The sequence below is a fragment of the Acomys minous genome, assembly GCF_964271855.1.
Source record: "Acomys minous genome assembly, chromosome: 5".
Taxonomy (NCBI): Eukaryota; Metazoa; Chordata; class Mammalia; order Rodentia; family Muridae; genus Acomys; species Acomys minous.
Genome location: NC_140494.1, coordinates 30,174,342 through 30,198,037, shown reverse-complemented (window position 1 = coordinate 30,198,037; position 23,696 = coordinate 30,174,342). Strand labels below are relative to the sequence as shown.

The 23,696-nt window shown below is 46.9% G+C and overlaps 1 protein-coding gene across 1 annotated transcript in view; it reads left to right on the top strand.

Annotated features, from left to right (window-relative positions):
- Positions 1-20,762, top strand: part of ERCC6L2 (ERCC excision repair 6 like 2) — a 160,955-nt gene extending 140,193 nt beyond the window's left edge. Inside the window, exon 20 of the mRNA XM_084783736.1 lies at positions 20,664-20,762. Coding sequence (XP_084639862.1) covers positions 20,664-20,741 — 78 coding nt within the window. The 3' untranslated portion in view covers positions 20,742-20,762. The remainder of the gene's footprint in view (positions 1-20,663) is intronic.
- The last annotated feature ends 2,934 nt before the right edge of the window (positions 20,763-23,696 follow it).

The window sequence follows — 23,696 nt, the reverse complement described above, 5'->3', positions numbered from 1 at the left end:
TGATTATCACTGTAAAACTCACATGTTCTTACTATGAAGAAAAAAGACTGAAAACATGAAGAGAAGCCCTTCTCAAACTGCACTGGACACACCAATACCACAATGTGCCTGTGGGGCACAGCTGAAGGGGCTTCAATCACACTGTGTTTTCTGACTTGCAAATGCTTATCAGAAATATGTACGATTAAGGGCAAGGAAGGATTGGGGGTATAGCACAATTGGTAGAGTGCTTACCTAAAATGAATAAGGCGTTTTTGAGTGCCCACTACTGAATAAGCTGGGTGACATAGCACACATTTGTAACCTCAGCACTTGGGAGACGGAGACAGGAGCCTCAGAAGTTCAAGGTCATCTTCACAGAGCTTGAGGTCTGAGAATCTCACACAAAAAATAAATAAATAAATAAATAAATAAATAAATAAATAAAAATAAAAGGCAAGGCAAATGAGATTGGCTTTGTCTCAGCAGAGATGCCTAGGGAACTCAGAGCCCGTGGGTGGGGTATTATGACCTTTCACAAAGCTTGTCCATCACCCTTTCCAACCTTCTCCTCTCTAAAGGTGGGAGCTAAAGGTCAGAGCAACAGTGATCAGCAGTGTAGCCCCGGCACAGAGACAGATGTATAAATCAGAAAAGAGTCTAGGCCTACCCCCCAAAAAAGGTGGAAGGCAAAGGTAGACACCTGAGGTTGTCCTATGAACTCTGCATGTGTACACACACACACACATACACACATGCACGCGCACACACACTCATGCACTCAGGGGGGTTGGGGTGAGGGGGGACAGGGAAGGGGAGAGAGAGAGAAAGTTAAAAAAAATGGACAGTGCCTCCAACTTGATTGTCCAGAGTCTTAGGGTGGGTGGCCACCTTCCGAAGAAGGCAGAGGGCATGGCTGCTTCCTAAGTCTTGAACTCCCACCTGTGAACCTTTAATAAGTTACAAAGATTGACTTTGACTCTATTGTCTGTGCAATTCAGTATTTCTTTGAATTATGAGACAAAGGATCCAGAAGCCACTGGCCTGGGGAGGCGTTAGTGGCTCCTCGCTTTCCAGGACTCCTCACCCACCCAAGCTATTGCCCACCTGAGGCTCTCTGTCCCACTCAGAGACCTTGGCCTCGCCTCCTTCATCTTGAGATCTGTTGTCCTTCCTCTCTCCTGTTTCTTCTGTCTGGAAAGCACAAGGTATCCTGTGCTGACAGCTCACATAAGGAAGGGAATCTGCCCGGGATGAAGTTGTACCTTGAATATCTGATTCAGACGAGACTCTGGGTTTGGTACTTTTGAATTGATGTTGGAACAGCCTAAGACGATTGGGGACTGTTAGGAAGGAATGTGTGCAGTTTGTATACTAAAAAGACATGAATTTGAGGGGTGCAAAGGCAGAATGCTATTCTTTGAATGTTTTGCCAACCCCTCGTCCCATTCGATATTAAAAAAAAAAAATCCCCTCGCATTTTGTAGGGAGGTGGGACCTTTGTGAATGTGAGGAGCAGATAAATGCTGTTATAAAATAGCTTGGGGGTGGGGCATTCCTTCCTTCTGCTCCTCTATTGTTTGTGGTCATGATGCCCATCTTCTGGCAAGGGTGTAGCTACAAACCCTGCTTCTGCCTTGACCTCCAAACATTCACTTATTTATTCATTTATTTATTTATTTATTTATTTATCCATTTACTTACTGTGAGGGACAGGGCACATGCGCCATTATGTGTGTGTAGGTCAGAGGACAACTTTGCAGAGGTTGGCTTCCTCCTTTCTCTTTGTTTGAGGCAGGGTGCCTCTTGTTTCTGCTAGTGATAATTGAGCTTCCTGCTGATTCTCCTGCCTCTCCACCTCTGCATGGGTCCTGGGCATCAAACTCTGTCAGACTTGAAAGTTCTTTTCTCTGCTGAGCCATCTGCCTAGATCCTTCCGTCTTTAGAACTGTGGAAAATGAATTTCCATCTGACTTTTTATTCTTTGGCCATTTCACACATAAATACAATGTGTTTAGATCATATCCACCCATCCTTCCCTTCTTTCAACTTCTAAATCCTTCCCCTTCCTTATTGAACATCTTGCAAACACCCCAGATTCATCCATTTTATTATGCTGTGGGTCAAAGAAAGAGAGAGAAAAGTCTCCCATGAGACTTCCGAGTCAAGGACCCTAGATTTACTGGTGTGTGTGTGTGTGTGTGTGTGTGTGTGTGTGTGTGTGTGTGCACGCACACACATGGGCACAGTGCTAGGATTCAAACCCAAAGCCTTGGGCTTGCTAAGCAGATGCTTTACCCCTGAGCTATGCCCTTAGCCTGATGCCATAGACTTACATCTGCATTCAGGCTCTAGTGCTCCAGCAAACGTCTCTAGCTCATTTATAGTTTGTCTCCATTTCCAAGAGCTCTAGTCCTTGACTCACCCCAGGCAGCAGTGTCTCTGAAGATGGACAATGCCTACCATGTTTGATCATGCTTGCTGGCTCCCTGAGACCTCAGTGGGACTGTTCCAGTGCATCCAAAAGTAAATAGGAGCTGCACAGAACTTCTTTGGCCCCTTGGAAGACAGCTAAGTGGGACTGGGTATTCCTCACTTCAGGGAAATATCTGAACACAGCTGTTACCCTCCTTCCTGCCACCCATGTGGCTGTTTTTAAATACGGCTTGAACTCGACTCTCTTTCCACTTATAAAAATTCTTTCCCCAAATGCCCTTTCCAATAACAATATTCCCATGTGTGCCTTTTGCTTCTGATTTCTCTCTTATACATCAGTCCGCTGAAACAGAACCCTCCTATCCCTGGGTCTTTGTACCCACAGATCATCCTAACCCCCATTCTGTGGCCAGGGACCCCAGAAAGTTCGGCTGCTCTCTTGTCACTCCTCAGAGCTTTATCAGACATGATTATGTCTGGGCAGGGCTCAAGGCCAGATGTGCAATGACATCGCCCACACAGTCACAGAGCCTGTGGGCTGCAGGCAGGGCTTCTAAGTGCAGTGAGTGTTCCTGCCCCGCTTTACCTGTGGAAAAGGGGAGACAGAAGACAGGTTGTCTTCTTCCGTTCCCAGATACTAAGAGCTGACGCAGCGGCCTTATTGCACCTGGGATGAGCGGCCTCCCCGACCCCCACCCCACCCCTCGTTCATGCCATCCAAGGAGAGGCTCTCAGGTAGCACTCCATGGGAGGAGGTTCTAATGAGCCCTGCAGGACACCCTGGCAGTCTGATTCTGGGGTAGGTGTCTCCTCTCTCCCACACGGAGATTTGGATCAGGTCCTGTGAGCCTGAGGCTAGAGGGATATAACTTTGTTTCCAAAGAATGGTCCTTCCTTGCCTTGGAGCCGGGACTGCTGTGGGGAGGCTCCCTCCCCCGCCCCACCACAGGCCTCACAGAACACTTTGCAGTCACCCAGAACCTCAGCACTTTGTTTTAACTTCTTAGACAAGATTGCATTTTCCTGGTATGTGAACATATGCATACATATATATGCATGCATGTGCATAATATGTATGTTATAGGAGTAAGTATGTATATGTAGACCCAACTTTTGTATAGTTAGATTCATGCATATGAATTATGAACACAAACACACACACACACACACACACACACACACACACACCCTTCTATAAATGACTCCAGAATAACAAGATTGAGCAGAAACTAGCAATGGGGGGCTGGGGAATTTGACACTCCTATCCGGAAGCATCATATCTTTTCCTTTGTTGTTTGGTTGGTTTTTGTTTATCTAAATAGGGCTGGCCTCAGACTCACAGGGAGATCCACCTACCTCTGCCTCTGCCTCCTGGGTGTTGATTAAAGGCATGTGCCACTGTTTGCCCAGCCCTCCCCTTTAAAGATGCATTTTTTTTTTAAATTTTTATGTGTGTGAAGAGTGTTTGCCTGTGTGTATGTGCACCGCATCCATGCAGTGCCCACAGAGCCTACAGGAGGGTGTCAGATCCCCTGGCACTAGAGTTCCAGGTGGTTAGGAAGCACCATGTTAGGCCTAGTAACCCCACATAGATTCTCTGGAAGAACAGGAAGTGATCTTAATGGCTGAGCCTTCACCCCAGCCCCAGGGGAAGCAATAAGTCTTTAGAGGGACTACATTAGGGTTTTCAGGTGAAGAAAAGCAGTAGAAAGGTAGATTAAACCAGGTAGCCAGGGCCAAACTTTTTTTTAATTTTTTTAATTTTTAATTTTTAATTTTTTTTTATCACTACTCACCTAGTCCCCTTAGCTTCCCTAGCAATGGCCAAAGTGGGAGGGGATTTCAGTCTTCCTTCCCTTCCTGCGCTGTAACTTTTGTGACAGTGGAAGTTTCCTTCTTGAAGATGATACAGCCAGGTGTGGTGGCATATGCCTTTAATTCCAGCAGAGGCAGGCAGATCGATGTGAGTTCGAGGACAGCCTGGACTACAGAGGGAGTCCAGGACAACCAAGGCTAAACAGAGAAACTCTGTCTCTAGAGGAAAAAAAAAAGAAGAAGAAGAAGAAGAAGAAGAAGAAGAAGAAGAAGAAGAAGAAGAAATAATTGTGGGGTGGAAATTCCATATGAAATGTGAGATGAAAGTCACAGTGCTGGCTGCTGGGTGCTGATCACTCTGTGCAGCCATGGGAGTTCTCAGGAGGGACTCTGTGGAGGTCCTCTTCCTCCACCTGTTCTCTTGTCCCGGTGGGCCCAACATTGAACCAGATACCCGCTCAATATTAATTGGGAAAACAATGAGTGAGCCCCAGGCTTTCGAATTATCCTAATAAAAGGTATGAATTAGGTTTTACATTTAGATGGCTAGTTCCAAACATGACTTGCTATCCCACGTCACTCCATCCTGCACACCACACATCCCTTCCCACGGTTTGCCTAACCAATTTAATTGTTATCTTCCCTTCTCATTCTTTCTTCCTAGTAACCAATTATAATAATATCAAATATGCCCCTTGATTGATAGGGGCAAGACGGACCTGAGAAGAGAAGCAGCACAGAGGGTTTTATTTGGGTCCTAGTATTAAGGGTGAGACATTTTTCTTTTTGAGGTAATGAGCCTCTCCATAGAATATTTGCCCCATGACTACTTCCTACCTATAAAGTGGGCATTGTAGGGAGACGAGGAAGCTATTCACACATGTATTTATGGAGGAAAGATATTTTAAATATGTTTCAACCAATAATAATGTAAAAATACCCAGGAGCCCTGTGATGTGGAGCCAGAAAGAATCTATGAGGTGAGGTGATGTCTGCCCCAATCCCCTGTGTCACATGCAGCAATGTTTCAAATATAAAATAAACTAATAACCGAGAAGCTGGAAGGAAGGAAAGGCCTTGCCCTTAGCTACTTTAAAGGGACACAAACTGCATGTGAATGAGAAATACTTTAGCATTTAAGGAAAGGGAGATTTGAAGTGCTAGAGAGATTGCTCTTACATGCTTTTGGTTTTTTGTTTAAGAGAGAGTCGCAAACTTTCCAGGTAGCCAAGGATGACCTGGAACTCCTGCGCCTTCCTCTCAAGTACTGGCACATTATAGGTGAGCTACAACGTGTGCCTTAAACTGCTTTAAATCCTAACGTTTTGTAGCTAATAGGAATATCAAGAGGGTTGCAATCTGCATTATGTTTGTTTCACATTCTCATAAAGTTTTTTCTTTCAAAAGAAAACTCAAGACCTGTGCTGCTAAGGGGCGGGCACCTATGTGTTTTCCACTCTCTTCTCTGGGCTGGGACCCTACTTCCTACACAAAACTTGTGAGAGGGGCGAGGTTAAACACGAGATCCACAAAAACAGAGCAGCTCAAGCCACACTTGCCAATGAACCATGCTTCTCCGCCGTTTATAGTGGATACCTGGAACTCAGACAGCGTCTTTTATCCTTAGATGGTAACGGTGAGGTTTCTGACAGCGTTTAGCCTTTCTCTTTTCTTGGGGAGCTAGGCACAAGATGATCCGAGGCCACCCACAGGTGGTGGTTTTTGGGTTCGTTGCTTCAGAAGAATAAGGAAAGGAGCCAGCTAGTGGTGGCGCCCGCACGCCTTTGATCCCAACACTCGGGAGGCAGAGGCAGGAGGATCTTTGAGTTCGATGCCAGCCTGGTCTACAGTGTGCGTTTCAGGGCAGCCAAAGCTACACAGGAAACCTCGTCTTGAAACAACAATAAAAGAAGCAAAAAAGAATAGGGAAAGGAGGTCAAGGAAAGAGCATAGTGAACATAGAAAAAAAATGAAGAAGAAGAAGAAGAAGAAGAAGAAGAAGAAGAAGAAGAAGAAGAAGAAGAAGAAGAAGAAGAAGAAGAAGAAGAAACCCGCGGAGAGTGGAGGAGTTTTTAGGAGGAATACCTCTGTGTTCCTCTGCCTAGTGATCTTTTACAAATCTTGCGGCGGGAACTGGTTGGAAGCCAAGACATCTTTATTGGGATTGGTTACTTTTGAGCTCATGCTGGCCCTACAAGTGTTCCAATCAATGGAGTGGTTACCACCGGCCCTGCCTCATTCACCGTCTGAGGGGAGCTAATTCCGGTCACAGCAATCTGCCCATGTAGTTGAAGGGTTGCGGAATTTCCCACCCCAATAAACCTGTTTGTACCGTCTGCCTGGAAGTCGCCATCAGCACTCCTTCCCGGTCTTATTTCGAGTTGGTGTTAGCATTCTAGGAAGCCTTTTGTTTTGTTCTGGATTTCACTGCTGCCATGAAACACTCTATGCTTCCAGGGCACAGTAGGAGCTCCACAGAATGGAAGCTCACTGAGGGCTGTAGAAATCTTTCTCCACGGCTGCCCCACCACTCTGTGAGACACCCCAGGAAGGGCTCGTGTGTTATTAATTCAGATCTCCTTGCTTGACGGTTCAGAAGTGATCAAGTAAGAAAATTTCAGTAAAAATGAAATTCCAATAAGGAAAGGCGAAACACAGTGATCCTAGGAAACAACACTGCCAACTCACAAGGCCGAAGCCGAGGCTGAGAGCTGTGTAGCTGGCTCACACTAAAGACCCTAGAAGAAAGGCCTCAATGGAGAAGAGAGGAAGGGTGCCTGGTTCAAGGAAGGGTAGGGGGCGAAAGGAGGCAGGAACTCTCTACAGTAATTTATAACTAATACAAGAACGAAGGCTGACCAGAACTGTAAGGAAACACAACTCTCTAAGAAGAGGGGGAAAAAATCTACCTGGAAAGAAATCGCCTAAGGACAAAGGGTTTCTTTTGGCTTGTGGTTTCAGAGATTTAGGAGTGTGGCTGACTTGTTCTATTGTTTGGGGTCAGAGGCAAAGCAGAAACATCAGGAGGACCAGGGCCCCAGAACCCACATAGACAGCTCACAACCCTGTATCTCCAGCTACAGGGGATCCCAGACGTCTGGCCTCCAAGGGTGTCTGTATTCATGTACGCACACATACACACATAATTAATAATAAGACAAACAAATCTTTAAAGAAAAATAGGCTGTGGACAACACACGCCCTTCAAAGGCATTACCTCAGTGACCTGCTTCCTCCTACTGGACTCCAGTTCCTAATAGGCCAGTGTCAGCTACAAGCGCATCAGTGCCTTCAGCCAGGAGCACTCTCATCATGGAATCACTTCCTAACGGAGCCACCAACTGGGGACCAAGCCTTTAACACGTAAGCCTTTGGGGACATTTTCTATCTAAACCATAAAATTATTTAGTCATAAAAATACAAAAATTGGCCATTAACTACAAATCATGATGTGCCTATAGGAGCAGAGCGGAGAGGGGACACTTAACCAAGTTAGGGCCAGTGAAATCAGAGCCTCAGATGTTGCTAAGCTTTATGGGAAAAATCCTTAAAAGGTTAGAAATACTCTGGGCGTCCACCCCCCCCCCCCCTTTCCTTTCTCCTGCCTCCTCCTCGCCAGATGTGAAGACTCCAGGATTTTTATGGTGGATTTGTAATTGTTTGGATCCAAGCTCCTTCTATCTTTCTGTTCTTACATCTGGTTTCCCTTATTCAGGAGATAAACAAATCTTTATCTTGTTTGAGTAATTTTTACTGGGTCTCTGTGCTGGCAGCTGGATACAGTTTCTCTCTGATACAAGACACAGAGCAAATTGGAGCCACAGAGCTGACTGGGGACACACAGGCTTGTCCAGCTGTGCTGGATAACTCAGTGTGTACGTATGCACATGGCCCGGGATGGACTGTGGTGCATTCTGCTGCCTGTATGAGCACCCATGTGGTGAGGTGACGAGAGAGCATGTTTGGGTGGCCAGGAGAGTTCAAGGGGTGGTTTTCACCCAAGTGGTTTTGCCTGATCCCTCATAGGGTTGCATGTGTGTGTGTGTGTGTGTGTGTGTGTGTGTGTGTGTGTGTGTGTGTGTGTTTGTGTGTGTGCGCACGCACGCGCGCGCGCGCGCACTGATTTTAAGAGCAGTTTGAATTACAGTCACTGTTGGGGGCAGAGGCTGCCTACTGCTGGTTACTGCCCTGCTCACTCCCTTTTTCTGAGCAGTCAGCCTCTTTAGTCTATATTCCCAGCAGAGGAGCTGTGTGTGGATTTTGGCTGTCCAAGTACACTAAGCTTTATATATAAAATCCTGATTAAGCAGTTCCTTTCCCTAAACCTCAGAAATCCCTATTTGGTCTCCTTATCAAAGGTACCTGACATGTGCAAGGCCTTGAGTTTGAGCCCTGGGACCACTCAATCAATCAGAAGCATTCATGTTGGGGGGGGGGGCAATCTGAAAATGGGATCTCTCTGTAATTGTTCCACATCCACGAATACAGGCTGTCTTTGTATCCCTCACCCATATGCAAGCAGAGGTGGGATCTTGTCTAGACGGGACATAATCTTGAAGGATATAGCAGTTCAGATGGTGCCCAAAGAGAAGAGAGATGAAAGGCTTCTGCCAGTAGCATCCCTGGCACTTTTTTATCACAGGGCCCAAGTAGCACATCTCAGCATCTGCCTTGTCCAACACACTATCTCAAATGCCTGCAACAGGGCCTGGTACCTAGAGGTACCTGTGTGTGTCTGTGCCTGTCTTAGTTACTGTTCTATTACTGTGATAAAACACCGTAACCAAGACAACTTACAGAACAAAGCATCCTGCTGGAGCCTAGCTTTGAGGGCAGAACGCAGCCAGGCACAGTGCAGGAGAAGTAGCTGAGAATTCACATCAGATCTATAAGTTGTAGGCTAAGAGAAAGACAGGCACTGGGACTTGCGTGGGCTTCGGAAATCTCAAAGCCTACCCCCAGCAGCACACCTCCTACAACAAGTTCACACCTCCTGATCCTTCCCAAATAATTCCACTAACTGGGGACCAGGAGTTTACAGGGCCATTCTTACTCAGACTACCACAATTCATGCAGGGTGTATGCATGTGGTGGGAGGGGCTGTACATGAAGGCCAGAGGTCAACCTTGGCTATTGTCTTCAGAGCCATCCACCTTGTTTTTGTTTTTAAATCTTTATATGTATAGGTAGGGATTTCTGTGTGTAAATGAAGGCACATACGTGCCACCATATACATGCCCTAGACGCCTTGAGTGTTTATCATTGCCTTCTACTTTGTTTTGAGCCATGGTCACTTGCTGTTTGTCACCACATTCCCAAGGCTAGCTGGCCTAAAGGCTGCCAGGAACTCCCCTAGCTCTACCTCCCACTTCTCCGTAGGAGCCCTGGAATTACAGATCTTCACTAGTGGGCTCGAGGGATTTGAACTCAGGCAGTGTGCTTGTACAGCAAGCAGCTTACGGACTGACTCATCTCCCCAGCCCCTGCTTAATATGTTCTTGACAGGAAGATGAGCAAGCTCTTACATTGCATATCACGGTTGCAATCTTATAGTTTAACCTACAAAGAACATGTTATCTCAGTGATCTTGGAGCACATAATCAGAAAGAAAACATATATTCCATGCCCCAAATGACCTACCACCAAACACAGAGCGGCCAGGAGAGCCCTGTACAGCCCACTCACGCAGGGGTGCTATTTGTCAACAAAGGAGCCTCCTGAACATGCAGTCATCCCCTCCCTGGCATCTCCCATGCCCTTGGCTATGGGCCTGCCCATGCAGAATGCAAAGCAAAAGTGCCTCTGTTCAGGGAATGCCCTTGGCAGGTCTTCACCAGCCAACCTTGGCAGCCTTTCAATATGACATCTCTGTCTCCCAGAGATTAATCTGTTGCAACTAGGCTCTTCATTCCACACAGGTGACGCCTCAGAGCACAACCCAAGTTCTCTTCAGTTATTTGTGTTTCTTTACCCAGATGTTCACATTTATTCAGATGGCAACTCACCTTAAGGTGAACAAGATCTACAGCGTCATTCCATTCCAGGTTCATTTTTCTTGCATGATGAAACAAAGCCAGACAAAAAGGGAGTTAAGAGGAGAGAGGGATTTATTTAGACTTACAGTTCTATAGTTCTGGGTAAGTCAAGGCAGGGACCTCAAACAGCTAGTCACATCGCATCCATAGTCAGGAGCGGAGAGAAATGAATGCGTTCGTGCTCGTTCACTTGTTTGCACTTCTTCACTCCTCTAGGGTTTAGTTTCCCCTGCCTAGGGAATGGTGGCACTCACAGTGGACAGAGCCTTCCCGCACCAATCCACCTTATTAAGACAATCTCCCATAGATATACCCTCTGGCCAACACAGATAATCACTCACCGAGACTCCCTTCCCAGACAGTTCTAGGTTGTGCCACGTTGACCATTAAACTGATCATCACATGTAAAGCTCAAGAATTTTAAGTGTGTCTTTAAGAAACTGAAGTAAAAAGAGGTGGTCAGAAAGTGTCTCGGAAATATGATGTGTGTGAATGCACACGAGCATCTTGTGGGGTCTACAGCCTGGAAATACCAGGGCCCTGCAGAAGACCCGTGGGGCTGTACATGCAGCATCCCTGGCTGTAATATGCCTTGATATGTTCACGAAGATTCTGGTCTCCTCTCCGTTGGCGCATCTCAAGGTGAGCACAGCTATTTGATTTGCTCTGGCCAACGAAATGGGAATGGGAATAGTTTAATTTTTGTTGTTATAATGGCACATCACAGGCATGTGTGTGTGTTTGTGTGTGTGTGTGTGTGTGTGTGTGTGTGTGTGTGTGTCATGCACCAAGGCACACATGTGGTCAACGGACAACTTGTCTCCTGCTGACACATGAGTCCAGGGATCATCAGACTTGGCGTTTTCTTCACTCCCTGAGCTGTCTTGCTGGCATCACACTGTTTTCCCTGTAATCACCTTTAGTAAGTCTAGAAGACCCCTTAGCATGGCTCCCGATGTGCACCACATATGTTTCGTTGTCTCTGCCAGTTGCTCTACTCTCTCTCCCTCAGCCATCCCAGCCATTGTCTCTGCTTATCTAAGAGACTTCACTGCTGCCTGTTAGTCTCCAGTTACTGTGGCCCTGGCTCCTCATGGCTGCTCAGGGACTAAAGCCTCCAACCAACCTTGCTTCAGAACACAGTCCAGGAAAGAGGCTGCCCCCTTCAACAATTCCCCACCCACTTCTCCCTACCTGATCTCATGTCCTCCTCACTGCCCCTCATCCATCTCAGAGAAAATTTATTTCCTCAGAGCAGAAGGAAAAAGTTGGACCTGTCTTGCTTTCAGGTTCATGTTTTTGACTAGATCTTTTTCCCTCTGGTTTCCTGGCCAGGCTTCAGTGTCTGGCTCTCTCCGCCTTTAACCATGTGACTCGGGTCTCACCTCCTGCGATGAGCATTTCAGGACTGGCTGCACACGAATTGTTGCATTCACTGCTGTGGCCCCCTGGAACCCAGCCATTCAAGGGACTGTGTAAATGTCCCCTTGTTGCTGAGTTCTTTTGTCACTGTGCTCTTTGGGTTTCTAGGCAGCCTTTTCAGACAGATTTTACACGTGGGATTAGAAGAGAGTGCTCAGTGCTGACATACTGAGAAATATTAAAATAGCTCACCCGACGAACAATAGCAAGGTCACTGCCTTGGAACCTTCTGAGGCCAAAAATGCTGTTTCCTCAGGAGTTTGACAAACACACGGATCTCTATATCACAGGCTCCAAGACCATTGGGAACTAGCGCAAGTGACAGATTTTCTGGTTTTGATTGTATTTTGATTGTAATCCACTGTCTGAGCATGTGTGTTTATGGGCTGCGGACACAGTGTTTCAGTGTGTCGATGTAAAGTATACTGAAACCCGTCAGGTAGCTAGCTTTCTCGGCTCATATTACTTCTTTGTGCCTGGATCTTCTCAGCTCCTCTTCCCTGATTCTTCATGGAGACTGGGCTCCGTGGTTAAAGTGCTAATGGTTGCGAGCATGAGGACCAGGGTCTGGATGTCTGGGGCCCAATGTAAATGCTACATGAGTGTGCAGCTCCAAGCTGCCTAGTGAGTCTGGATGTGATGAGAGACCATGCCTTGGAGAATAAGGTAGAAAACAGATAATACTAAGGATATTTGAAAAGCCACCTGAAAAATCTACTACTTTAAGTTCCATGTGTATATATATGTATATATATATAAACTCATACATATATATATGAGTTTAATTGGAGTTGCCCTACACAGGGGACACTGCTCCTCCAAGAAGCCATATGTTGCCAAATACAAACCCCAATTCCAGGCGTGGGACACCTCCCCACTGAGTCATTGGTCAGGACATCCTGGAGACTCTGTAGGACAATGCTAACTATTGCCAATGCTTTTGCTCACCCACCAGAACTTGATGGTAAGAACCTATTGGTGAGGATACCACAAACATTGGTCACAGGGCATGGGAGAAATCAAATTGGTATTTACCAGAAAGCTTCCTCCTGGCTGGCTAACTGTCATAGTATGGGAGGTGCTTGGCAGGCTGCTGGGAGTGAGGTAGGAGCAGTCATCTGCTGTCCTAGCCATCTGGGAACCCTATGGACTATAATAATAGGCACAAGTGCAATAGTGGCCTATATGTTATGGAGTTAACCAATAGCTTTCTATTTGTATTTAAGGCCTGCTACACAGGGAGAAGCAGACACCTGCTGCTATAAATCTGGCCAAGAACCCATGGTTTGGGAATTCGTCGGCCCCAGGGTCAAACCTACTGCTATTATCCTGCTACGTGAACAGAGACTCAAACTGCCCTCTAAATGTATATCTCTCACACCCATGAACTAGTGTGGCTCTTAAAACTTGTCAGAGAAGTTTCTTCATATAGTCGATGGTAGTTGATGCAGAAAGTCACAAATGAGGAGGCAGAGGCTATGTGTAGCATTTTGGAAGAGGATTGGACCTACCTGCTGCCACTGGCCTGGGCTGCTGTGGGAGCCTCCTGGCCCTCCCGGCCCTCCCGGCCCATGCTCCACGGCTTCCTCTTCCTCGGTTCCCCATTTTCAGATCCATTCTCCATTGCAATTCTCATCTGAGACCCATCCTGTTACCTATTCATCCACAGTGGGATATATGAAAACCCTGCCCCCCTGCAAAAAGTCCCCCAAAACCCAAGGTGCTTCAGTCCATCCCATTTTAAAGAAAACATTTAAAAAATACTTAGGTTCTTCCACCCTGTATATTTGATTTTAAAAAATCACACTGTGCATGATAAATATATACACTAAAAACCATATGCGTTCACCAAGGAGATCTAGAAACCATGAAGCAGGGCACTTGGAGTTAGCTTGTTGAGCTGGGGAAATGCTACTCTGCTGCCCAGCTTTTCTGCTAGCTGCGTGCTTCACGTTGCCTTCTCACCTGACTCCCCTCATGACGACCTCTACGCTGTTGCCGCCTTTGTCCTTTCAGGCGCCATCAACTGAAAAGGATAAAAGGAGGGAGAGGGAGGAGGATCCTCTGAATGGACCAGTGATGACCTAGTGAATGGAGGAGGAAAGAAAAGAAGGCAGGGAAGAAGACAGGGGAGGGAGGAAGGGGAGGGGAGGGTGAAGTCATAGAGGTAGAAATATTTTTACTTCTGGGTCAAGCAGGCAGCTCTGTGTTGAGAAGTGGGGGAGAGAGGGGTCTCTGTAGCTAATTTGGCTGCAGTATTGATGGACACGTACGTAGTCTGAGTTGGAAAAGCCCTGGCAGACGCTGAGCCTAACGGGGCACCTCATCCCTAACACCCTCCCTCACAGTGGAGTGGAACTTGCCATCACTTCCTCACTGCTTGTCTGGCTTTGGGAACTGGATTGAGAATCTCCTCCGGGGCCAGTTCTTTCCTGAGTATTTGCGATAATTTTATTCTTTTAAAGATTTATTCATTTATTTATTATTACGTATATGGTACTCTGCATGCATGTACACCTGCAGGCCAGAAGAGGGCATCAGACCATGCGGTTGCTGGGAATTGAACTCAAGACTTCTGGAAGAGCAGGCAGTGCTCTTAACCTCTGAGTCATCGCTCCAGCCCGATAATTTTATTCTTTGGCAGCAGGGTATTTGGCATTAGTCCTCTTCCCTGGCTCTTCTCCTGACATTTTAGGACCTTCTCTCCTCTACTTTAACTGTCCTCCCTTGGCAGCTGCTCTGAGCCCAGCACCCATACACTCCAGCATTGGCATTATTGCTTCTAACTGTGGAAATAATTACCAGGTAAAGGCCGCCTTGCTACATGCCCTGAATCTGGAAGGCAGTGTCAATGTGAATATGTCCTGAGCAATGCCGGGATTTACCTCCACTGAGATGCTGGAGCAGTGCCCGGCAAGGGTGCTCCTGGCTCACCAGCTAAAGAATCATCTTTTCTCTATTTCTCCTCCCAGATTCCATCAGACGCCAAGGCCTCTCTTGGCTAGTACTACCAAGATATTAGTCAGTGCTGTTTCACACCCTAGGGAGAATACCGGGGCATCCCTGATGATAAGTATCTGTGAAAAATCAAGAAATGTGACTTTATTGGCTTTCTATGCCCTTAAAGGTCACCAGACATGACTCTGACAGGGTCTGCTCTGGCTAGTAGCATAGACAAGCCCTTAGTCTGGCTCTGAGCTCAGACCTCTTGGGCTCAAGTCCAAGTTCATGCACGCTGACCTACAAGGTTACTAGAAAGTTACTCTCCCTGAGCCTCCCTTACTCAGAGGTTGGACTCAAAGAAACTCATGTTTAGGCCACAGCAGGTGGTTAATCTGATGTTTATCACTGCGGCCTCCATACCCCTTGGATCTATAAACTGAGTTTGGGGGATAGTAATTAAGCTTCACATTAGTACAACCAAATATTAGTGATTGAAACAACAGGCTCACTTTTATAGACTAAGGGCTATAAGCCTCCTTCCAAGCACTGTGGCAGGGGCCCTGTGGGTGTCAATGTTAATTAATGTTGTCAACAATGTTCTGGGATAGGTGTGCAGATTATTCTCTTTCTACATAAAAGATGTCAAGAGTCGGGGAGAGTAATGAACAGCCCAGAGTCACTCAGGTACCCTTCCATTCTTTGGTATTAAATTTGTTTTCTTTGTGGTGGATGCAGTGTGGTGTGGTGTGGTGTGTCTGTATGTGTCTGTGTCTGTGTGTCTGTGCGCATGCCTGTCTGTGAAGGTCAGAACATAACTTGTAGGGGACAGTGCTCTCCTTCTACCATGACGGTCCTGGGGATGGCTTGTCATGCTTTTACCCACTGAGCCACCTCATTTTTATCACCCCTTTGTTTTGTTTTGATTTTTTAGAGACCTGGTCTCATGTGTATCCCAGACTGTGGGGTGCCTCAAACTATCTATATAACCACGGACGACCTTGGACTTGTGTTCCTCCTGCCTCTACTCCCTCCCACTCCCTACCCTCCACCCCCTTGCTGGTGTTGCAGGTGTGACCCTGGGGCTCCCTGCATGAGCCCAGTCTCTGTCTCCTTGTCCCAGACTCTGCTTTCCTGTGCCACCGCTTGTATGTATACCCACACTCAGAACGTTGAATATGAACTGACACTCAGCAAGGAACAAACTTATTTATTTGCTTAAATCAGATCCATCGCTTTCCCTAGCTCCTATGTCAGAGAGTCAGAGATATTGGGAGACCTTAGCCAACACCCCCCACCCCTGTCCTGTGCCAACAGCATGAAGGTGGCTCTTGCCTTTCGACTTCACACTGATGGTTGTGTCTCTTGGGTGAGACTCTTAGAATGCTTACAGCACCTCCCAGACCTGTTCTTTAATTCTGCCCCGGGAGTCTTCATTTTTTCACCGAGGCATTCAGGGCACCACCAGCGCCAGGCTTGTTGCTGTAATTTACTTACAGTTACTCTTTGTGGGACGTGGGTATTATGCCCATGCGTGCCTACGTGAAGGCCAGAAGAAGTTACGGGCTATCCTCCTCTGTTGCTTCCAACTTATTCTTCTAAGTCCATGTCTTCACTGAGCAAGAAGCTTGCCATCATGGTCACACTGGCTGGTCAGAGGGCTCTGGTGTTTACCTGCCTCCATCATCAATGCTGAGCCTACAGGCACACAGCTATGCTGATCTTTTACCTGGCTGCTGGAGATTCGCACTCAGATCTTCACACTTGCAGAGCCAGCTATCTTACCCACTGAGCCCCAACACCATTCCTGAAGAGAGAGCTACAGAGAGATTCCACTTCCCAGAGATGGGTGCACTGGTTTCCTTAAGGGCTTAGATTCTAGGTATCATGGGAAGACACCAGCAGAACTGGTATCTGCCCCATAAACATGTGGTTGCCTCGCTTTTGTCTCATAGTGACAAGTTTAATCTCACTAAAGGAGATGAATTTATGCAGCTCATTATCTCACAGAGTTTTAATTTTTTTCCTACCACGTCCAAAGTCTTTTTGTGTCCTGGCAGGGTCAGGCTACAGGCAAGCTTCCCGGCTAACTCAGCAGTCAGGCAAACAGGTACACCGTCTTTCTGAGTCTCCTTAGAAAGAGGTCTCTTGGGCTGTAAAAGACAGACAACTTTGAGGTCGGCTATTGACTTGTGGTATTAATATGCCTCTTAGACCCTGCCCCTCATTTATTCTTGCTGCTGGACCCATCTCAGCATCAGAAAATGCAAAGAGAAGAAGAAATTTCCTTCAGACTCCAACTTCTCTGTCCGTATTTACACTGTAACCTCTGACTGTCAGGAAGGCTCCACACATGACCCAGGCTATGAATCTGGCATGCACCCTACAGACTAATACCGAGCACTTGGTTCCTGGCTTTGTGGTGCTGTTTTGAAGGGTGTAGAGGCAGGCTGGGGGCAGTAGTCAGCAGCGGTGGGTCTTTGGAGATGACGTCTGCCTGGTCCTGGCTTGAGTTCTCGGTTGCCTGGCACACATCGGTGACCAGCCTCTCTGTGAATTTGGAGAGGGCATGTCCTATGGGTGGCAGATTGTTCTTGAGCCTACTTTAGTAATTTTCTTTTCCACGTGGACAAAACCTCTAGGGACAATGAGAAGTGTAGCTCTCAAGACACCAGGGATAGAACCGTCACACACTTCTTGCCTGTCAACTGGCTCAGAATGTTGAAACTGGACATGTGACTGCAGGTTCATCCTGCGTGCGCACACGTGTGTGTGTGTGTGTGTGTGTGTGTGTGTGTGTGTGTGTGTGTTTAGGGGAGGTCCTAAGTGTGCCTAAAAAGGTTTCTAAGAACTCAGATGCCTCCCTGGAACTTTCTGGATATGATTTCCTGGGGATGTTTGCTTTATCTGTAAGCTTAGCCTCCCTATGCTCCAAGCCCTACATAGATAGATAAAATAGCTTTGCTCTCCTGCCCTCAGAACCATTTGGCTGCATCTGGGAGTCTGTTAGTATCTGCTCTGGGTGTTGGTAGGCTGTTTGGTGTTGGCCACACAGCCCTGCTCTGGGCCAGCTCTGTTCTTGCTGGGAGGTTGTGCCTGTTGGAAGCAGGCCTCTGGACCACACAAGGACTGTTAATAAACTGTTTACCTCCATGCTGCTGTGCAGGCCGCTGCACCCACTGTGGTCTACCCCACCTTAATGACCGGATCTCGGCAGCTAATACCCCTAATCAGATACCTCTGAGCTGCCTGGGCTTTCTCTCTGCGTCTGGCAAGTCCTGCTTTTCATCCTGTCACCTTTCAGTCTTCCTCCTTATCCTTCCTGAACTTTCCTTCTATCCGTTCTGAAAAAGCAGGAGCACAAGGGTTGGGCCCTCTGAGTAGTTTTCTAGTAATTGCTTTTATTTCAGCATCCACAGTGTTTGGGATGAGGCTGCATTCTAAGCAGCAACCCCCACCTCTGAACTTCGGCTGTCATTCCAATGGGCAGGTCCAGCTCTCCTCTCTTAGGGAAGGCCATGATGTTAAGGGCCTACGGGCCATCAGCTAAGGAAGCGTGCCACCATTTTCCTTTCTAGAAGGTGTTTGTTTATGTATCGCTTTGCCACTTGCACACTCTCAGAACCTCTTCAGAGACATAGACTGAAGCCAAGGCCCTTGGTCAGCAAGGAAGAAGGAAACACCCATGCGGCTTGTCCTCCTGGGAGCAAGACGGCCAGCTCTATAGTGATGAGGCCCCTGTACTCTCTGCCTCCCTGCATGCCTCCCTCAGCCATTGCAAGGATGCTGACAGCCATAAAAAATCAGGCCTGTTAGCAACAGGGAAGATCACAGGCCTTGACTCCTTCAGAGCTCCTGCAATAACAGCTACCATCTGGCTCCCCATCAGAGCCGAAGGCAGGGCCTGATTTATGGAGCAGCTTGGGTCAGGGAGTGGGCCTTGTTCATTGCCCTTTCCCCCACAAACAGCCCAGTGGGCCAGGCCCGGGAGAGGGCCACCGCAGGTCATCAATAAATCCTGGCTGTGAAACAATGCAGAGGTTTATTAAGGGAGCTGAGATGGGGGACTGATGCAAGTTACTCTGGTTATATGCCCAGCTATCTTCCCCCACTCAGTTCAAAGTCTAGGCACCCTAATGCATTTCAGCAGCCAATAAAAGTTACTGCCCCCCCCTCTCCCCTCCTCCATGCATAGTGCTTATAAATGATAGGGCAAGAGGTGTGAAAGACACATAGAAGCTTTGAAGCAGCGATTTACCTCAGAATAACTGATCACCAAAGAAAGTCAGCTGCCGTAGAGGATGATGGCCTCTTTATCTAACCCAGGGTTCTTCCGTGTGGGTAGACATTTTAAAAATAATCTGAAATCAAAATTTGGAGTCACCCATGGGGAATGAAAGTGACCTGTTTGGATGTTTCCGTGGCTCTGATGTGGTGGCTTTGCAGAGGAGGCCAGACAGGATGGCCATGAGGCTCACTGTCTGCAGGCTGGGAGGCTCTCCATGGCAAACAAAACCTTCATCTCCATCTTTTCCCCTAAGAGGAAGCATTCAACTAGAACTCTCCGTTGCTGGCCATTACGTCCTTGAGGGTCATTGTGCTAAAATGGAATTGACTGGAGATTAAATTGAAGTAAATTAAAGTGTATTGACATGGACTAATGGGATCTGATGAGGAGGAGCCTGGCTAGGATTTAGGAAAATGGTTGTACTGTGCTATCGATGCTAGCTGTGTCCATGGGGCTGTGGGGTTCTCAGAATGAGCACTGCTCACTCCTGATGACAGTATCACTAAGAGACGTTCTGCTCAGTCTAAGTACCTAGGAACCCCCGCCTTCTATATATTGCCATCTTTACCCAAGATATTGGAAAGCCTTCAAGAAGTTGTCTCTTGTAGCCAAATGTGGCGGCACACCTCTGGGAAGTGGAAGCAAGTGGATTTTCCAGGTTCAAAGCCAGCTGGGGCTACATAGAAAGACCATCTTAAAAACATTTAGCAAGCTAGCTCTTCATATATAATGTCCTCATCTCATTTCTGTTGCTGTGAAAAAACACTCTCACCTCCACCCCCCCACCCCCCGAAAAGCAACTCAGGGGGAAAAGGGTTCATTTCAGCTTTTAGTTCTAAGTTACACTTCCTCATTGTGGGGAAGTTAAGGCAGGAACTTCAAAAAGCTGGTCATGCCAGATGTGGTGGCTCATGCCTTTAATCCCAGCACTCGGGAGGCAGAGGCAGGCAGATCGCTGTGAGTTCAAGGCCAACCTGGTCTACAATGTGAGTCTAGGACAACCAAGGCTAGCTAGCACAGAGAGACCCTGTCTCCAAGGAAGGAAAAAACTGGTCACATGACATCCACCGTCAAGAGCCGACAGAAATGTGTACATAGTTGCTTGCTTCCCTGCTTCTATTCAGCTGACTTCTTGTGATCTGGGTCTTGTCATGTCAACTAAATTAATTAAAACAATTACCCACAAACACGCCCAGAGGTCAACCCAAAGCGAACCCTGTTGACACTGTCTTCCCGGTGATCCCGGGTTGGGTTGTCAGGTTGGCATCTCTAACCTTCACAGGTAGGTGCACGTCCCAAGTCACCCTGTGTATTTGTCAGGTACAAATGCTCCTTTTCTTTTTTGAAACGTAATGCCACACAAAGGAAATGGTAAACTTGGAATGGAACTGACAAGTCTCCGTTGCTGACGGACATGTTACCAAAGATTCACAGTACACAGGTTGGGGCAGTTGTGCGCATGAGTACTCCAATTTGGAGGCCAGAGTCCCTCACTGAACCTACATACAGCCTGTCTATTTTAGGGTGTCCTGCAGTGAGCTCTGAGGATTCACCTATATCCCCTTCCACAGTCAGCTTTTACGCGGGTACTAAGCACACAACTCAGCCGCTTGTGTTTGCACAGCAAGCACCTTACCTAGCGAACCATCTCCCTAGCCTTCTCTGTTTTCCCATTCATCTTTACCCTTCCTGGTAGCTCCCAGACCTCTGTGCTCATCCGTGGCTGACGATATTAATCTGTCTTGCAGATTGGGCTGGGAATTCTCCGTGAGTCTGCTTCCAGTTGCTTCCTCACTTGCCAAAACCTCATAAGAACACAGCGCTAGCCTTGGTCTTCCAAGCCTTGGATCTCTGGCTTTGCTGCTGTAAGTGTGCACACCCTCCCTGCCCCAGAATTTGTTTTCTTTTGTTGTTGTTGTTGTTTTGTTTGGAGGGTTGTCTTGTTGTCTTGTCTTGGTGCCTAACACTTAGGTACAGCCCCTTGTCGTTTTTATATTTTTACTTTGAGAAAGGGTCTTGCCCAGTTACTCAGGCTGGGCTCATGACGCTCCTGCCTCAGTCTTTTTGAGAAGCTGGGATTACAGGCTTGTGCCACCACGCCCAGCTCAGTATTAAAACTAGTATTCCCTTTCACTTCTGCGCTTCTAAGGCTCTTTGCACATATGTTTGACCTCATATAGGAAGAAACTGACTCCTAATTTTAGATATCCTGACCAGCATTCCCCATGACCCATCAAAAATATTTATGGAGTGATAAAATTACTCGTCCCAAACACTTCTCCCAAACGACTTCTTTTACCTGAAGTTGGAGCTGAAGGGGAAAAAAAAACCCCACAAGATTTTTCAGTTTGACTGATAAGAGTCTTTCCCTTCCCTACACAGCAGAGAGGGAGGAGCTGTGTCTCCCATCGCCAGCCTCGGTGCTGGCACACCTCCTGCACAGCTCTAGGTCAGGTGCTGTGGCAGCTTGGTAAGGCGCTGGCTGGTTCAGGCAGGGCAGGCTTGTTGAATGAGTAAACAAATGCAAGACCCGGCCATCACACATCCGTAAGATGTGCGTGGAAGGGACATGGTGGTGTGGGTAGGCACAGATACAGCCCCAGGAATAGGTAGGACAGACCCTCACGGCCATTGTCCTGATGCAGCTCTGGCCTCCTGAATGGGTACATAAGGAAACAGCAGTTATTTGCAGCCTCAAACAATACAAATTGTTTTATCATGACAGATGTGCCAAAAAAAATAAAAAAATCACATTTTAAAATATTCTCTCCACCAATGCTCCAGGCAGTGTCTGTAATAAGAATGGTTTTTTTTTTCCACTTATACATAGTCCCCTTAGCCTCAGCTTCACTCTCTGTGGCTTCAGCTTCCCTCTGTCAACCATCATCTGAAAATATTAAATGGAAAATTCTAGAAATAAATCTCAGTAGTAAGGTGAAGACTCAAAATGTCCCACTTCATCCTACCTGGCATGGGAATCATCCATTTGAACAGTATATTCACACTGTGTATGCTACCTGTATATTGATCACTTAGTAACCATGACAATTAATAAATGAATTATCAATTCATAGTTCGTGTATTCAAGGAACTCCTTCAGTTAATGATGATGATACTGGAAATTTGCTTGAAGTATATTCTCCTCCTCTTCCTCCTCATTCTCCTCCTCTTCTTCTTCTTCTCCTTTTCCTCCTCCTCTTCCTCGTCCTGTTTTGAGACAGGGTCTTTTATAGCCCAGGCAGCCTTCAAACTCACACACAAAATAGCCAAAGATGATTTTAAACTTCTCATCCTCCAGCCTCTATCTCTCAAGTGCTGGATTTACAGGCTTGTAACACCACAGCTGTTTCTGTGCTGCTAAGGATGGAAGCCAAGGTATTGTGCACTGCTGAGCTACATTTTGGTGCTACAGTATACTGTTATAATTATCTATTATAATATTGTTACACTCATACTTTAAATGTGTTATCATAAATGTGGGTGTATAAGAAAAAATATGGAGTTTACAGGATTTGGTGGTCTCAGGCACCTGCTGAGGGTCTTGAAATAGATTCCTCTTCAATAAGAGATACTGTACTGTACAACAGTTTTGGATTTTGTTTATTGCATCACTGAACTGAATATTCTTTCTTATGGTGAGAAAAGGCCCTGGGTTTTGTCCTGGACTGAGCAGGCACAGGACAGCCTTTGCCCACATTGCAGGCGCAGTCCTCCTGCTGATGCGGCCCTGGGGCTTTTCCAGCTGGGCTTTCCGCAGCCTTCCAGTTCCCTTCCGGTCCAGACACCAGGGACTGTCTCCAAGTATGCACTATACTTTCTTCTTTCTCTCTTCTGGTCCCTTCTCATGTTTTCCCTGGAATCTTGGAACCAGACTAGGGAAGCCACTGGCAAGCAGCCCTCCCCAGGTGCTGTTCACACGGGAGAGCATCTTGCCTGACACAGCTGTTGGCAGACAGCTGCTCCTGGCTAGCTCCAGCTTTGATGTATCTTACTGAGAGTAAATACCAGTAAAGAAGTGACATAAGGCCTCTTCTCCCCCCAGCTACTACGCAGCTTTGAGGTAACTAACTGAGGAACTGTTCTTTTTTCTTCCCTCCCACTAACCACAAAGTAATGGCGTTCTCTGATAGAAGAGTTGCCGGTGACAGGGACTGCCTTGCTGGCAGGTGTTTTGCATAAAAGACAAGCAGTACCATGAACACTGGAAGGCAGATGTTGACAACAGGGAGCTCTTGGGTCAATTTATCCCCCCAAATGACTTTAGGGTTGAGCACACGTTTTCTAAAAGAGCATATGTTCACATGGAAATTTGTATCTTCGTGTCCTGGCAGATTTTGGAAGGTTATCTGGAAGTGGTGGGTTTGTAGCGTCCCAGGAAATAAACCTCTAGAGCAGTGGTTCTCAATCTGTGGGTTCTCAACAAGCCCTTTGGAGGTCAAACAACCCTTTTGTGGGGCTTGGATAGAAGATATCCTGCATATTGGATATTATAAGTCATAACAGAGGCAACATTATAGTTATAGAATAGCAATAAAATAATTTTATAATTGGAGGGTCACCACAACATGAGGAACTGTATCAAAGGATCACATTGGGAAGGTTGAGAACCACTGTTCTAGCTAGACATGAGTCCTCACTTTTTCCAGCTCCCTGGGTCCAAAGCTGAACGACATTTTCTTGTTCAGCTAGTTTTCTTACCACAGGCAGGTTGCTTGGTGTGTGTTGTGAAGGTGGCTGTACAATCCTTCGTCACTTCTCTCTCTCTGAGAGGAGAACTCAGT